The sequence below is a fragment of the Micromys minutus genome (genome assembly GCF_963924665.1).
Source record: "Micromys minutus genome assembly, chromosome: 32".
Lineage (NCBI taxonomy): Eukaryota > Metazoa > Chordata > Mammalia > Rodentia > Muridae > Micromys > Micromys minutus.
In genome coordinates, this window is record NC_137967.1 from 18,935,496 (window position 1) to 18,937,022 (window position 1,527).

General features: G+C 53.2%; 1 protein-coding gene across 1 annotated transcript; it reads left to right on the plus strand.

Moving 5' to 3' along the window:
- Positions 1–388: 388 nt before the first annotated feature.
- Positions 389–1,087, plus strand: LOC308413629 (calcineurin B homologous protein 3-like; the record flags this gene model as incomplete). The annotated part of the gene is made up of 1 exon (XM_080908684.1): positions 389–1,087. One exon carries the CDS (start codon positions 389–391, stop codon positions 1,085–1,087), a length of 699 nt encoding a protein of 232 aa, XP_080764810.1.
- Between the last annotated feature and the right edge of the window lie 440 nt (positions 1,088–1,527).

The window sequence follows — 1,527 nt, forward strand, 5'->3', positions numbered from 1 at the left end:
ATCTTTTGTAAGACAAAGACACACATCTTTGTGCTTTCCCAGGGAAGCCCTGGGAAAAAAAACCAAAGCGTGCTCTCTCTGTCTCTTTCTCTCTTTATATATAATATGATACAGAATATATGTAACATGTAATACATAATATATAACATGTAATCTATAATATGTCATGCATGATATTTAATATAGAATGCTTATATAATATGTATTATAATCTGCTTCATTTCGCTGAATTTGGGGAGGAAAGAGCCTTCAGGGATTGTGACGGGCCTGCCCTAACAGAGGTTGCTTTGATGACCTAATAAATCAGAAGGGCAGCAAGGCGAGGTGGTCCAGGGAGCCTGGGCCCTTCCACTTCGCGCCTGAGGTGGTCCGGAGCTCACCGGGCACCATGGGCCTCTCACATTCGTCCAAGGAGGCGTGGGAGCAGGAGAGCAGGACCGACTTATGGTGGGCGCAAGTCCAGGAGGTGTTCTTGAAGAAGTGCGACTTCAGCTGGGAACAGATCAAGCAGCTGCACCAGAGGTTCCGGCTCCTGAGCGGGGACCAGCCCACCCTCCGGCCCGAGAGCTTCGACAACGTCCTGGACCTGGAGTTAAACCCGATCCGTTCCAGGATCATCCGCGCCTTCTTCGACAACCGGAACCTGGGCAAAGGGACCAGCGGGCTGGCCGAGGAGATCACCTTCCAGGACTTCCTAACCATCATCTCCTACTTCCGGCCGCTGCAGCCCCGTCCCAACAAGAAGGAGGCGGAACAGTACCGCGAAGAGAAGCTGCATTTCCTCTTCAACATGTACGACCAGGACGGCGACGGGATCATCACCCTGCAGGAGTACCGCCGGGTGGTGGAGGACCTGCTGTCGGCGAACCCACAGGTGGAGAGAGCCACTGTGCGCTCCGTCGCCAATGCCATCGCGCAGGGCGCCCTGAAGGAGGCGTCTAGGGTGTCCGACCAGCCGCTGAAGGGGGACCAGCGATACGAGGGCATCACCTTCGAGGACTTCGTCAAGACCTGGCAGAGCCTCGAATTGGAAGTCAAGATGCAGGTCAGCTTCCTGAATCTGGACGCGATAGCCTCATGCCTGTGACCTACCGGCTGCGGCTCCCCCACTGGAGAAGCTGCCCCTCGAGTCCGGCAGACTCCTGCAGCAGCTGCGGGAGTACATGTGACTTGGTAGCTTTTACCTCTGAGAATAAAGGTGATCGAAAGAGAAGGGCGGGGCTTGGCTGTGCTTGCCTGGAATCCCAGCACTCGGGAGGCAGAGGAAGTCAGATTTCTCTGTGTTTGAACCAGCCTGGTCTACCTAGTGAGTTCCTGGCACGTAGTGAGACTCAAGGCTTAAAAAATAGAGAGAATAAAACATTAAAGTATAAGTGGCCAGTAAACACGAAAAAAAAAATCGTAAGCATCCTTAGCCACCAGCGGTTCTGGCTCATGCTAGGCACAATGGCGATCCATAAAACAAATGCTGGATAGGATGTAGGGGCGTGAGGGAAGGAAACGTGGTAGGGATGCAAGTTTGCTCAG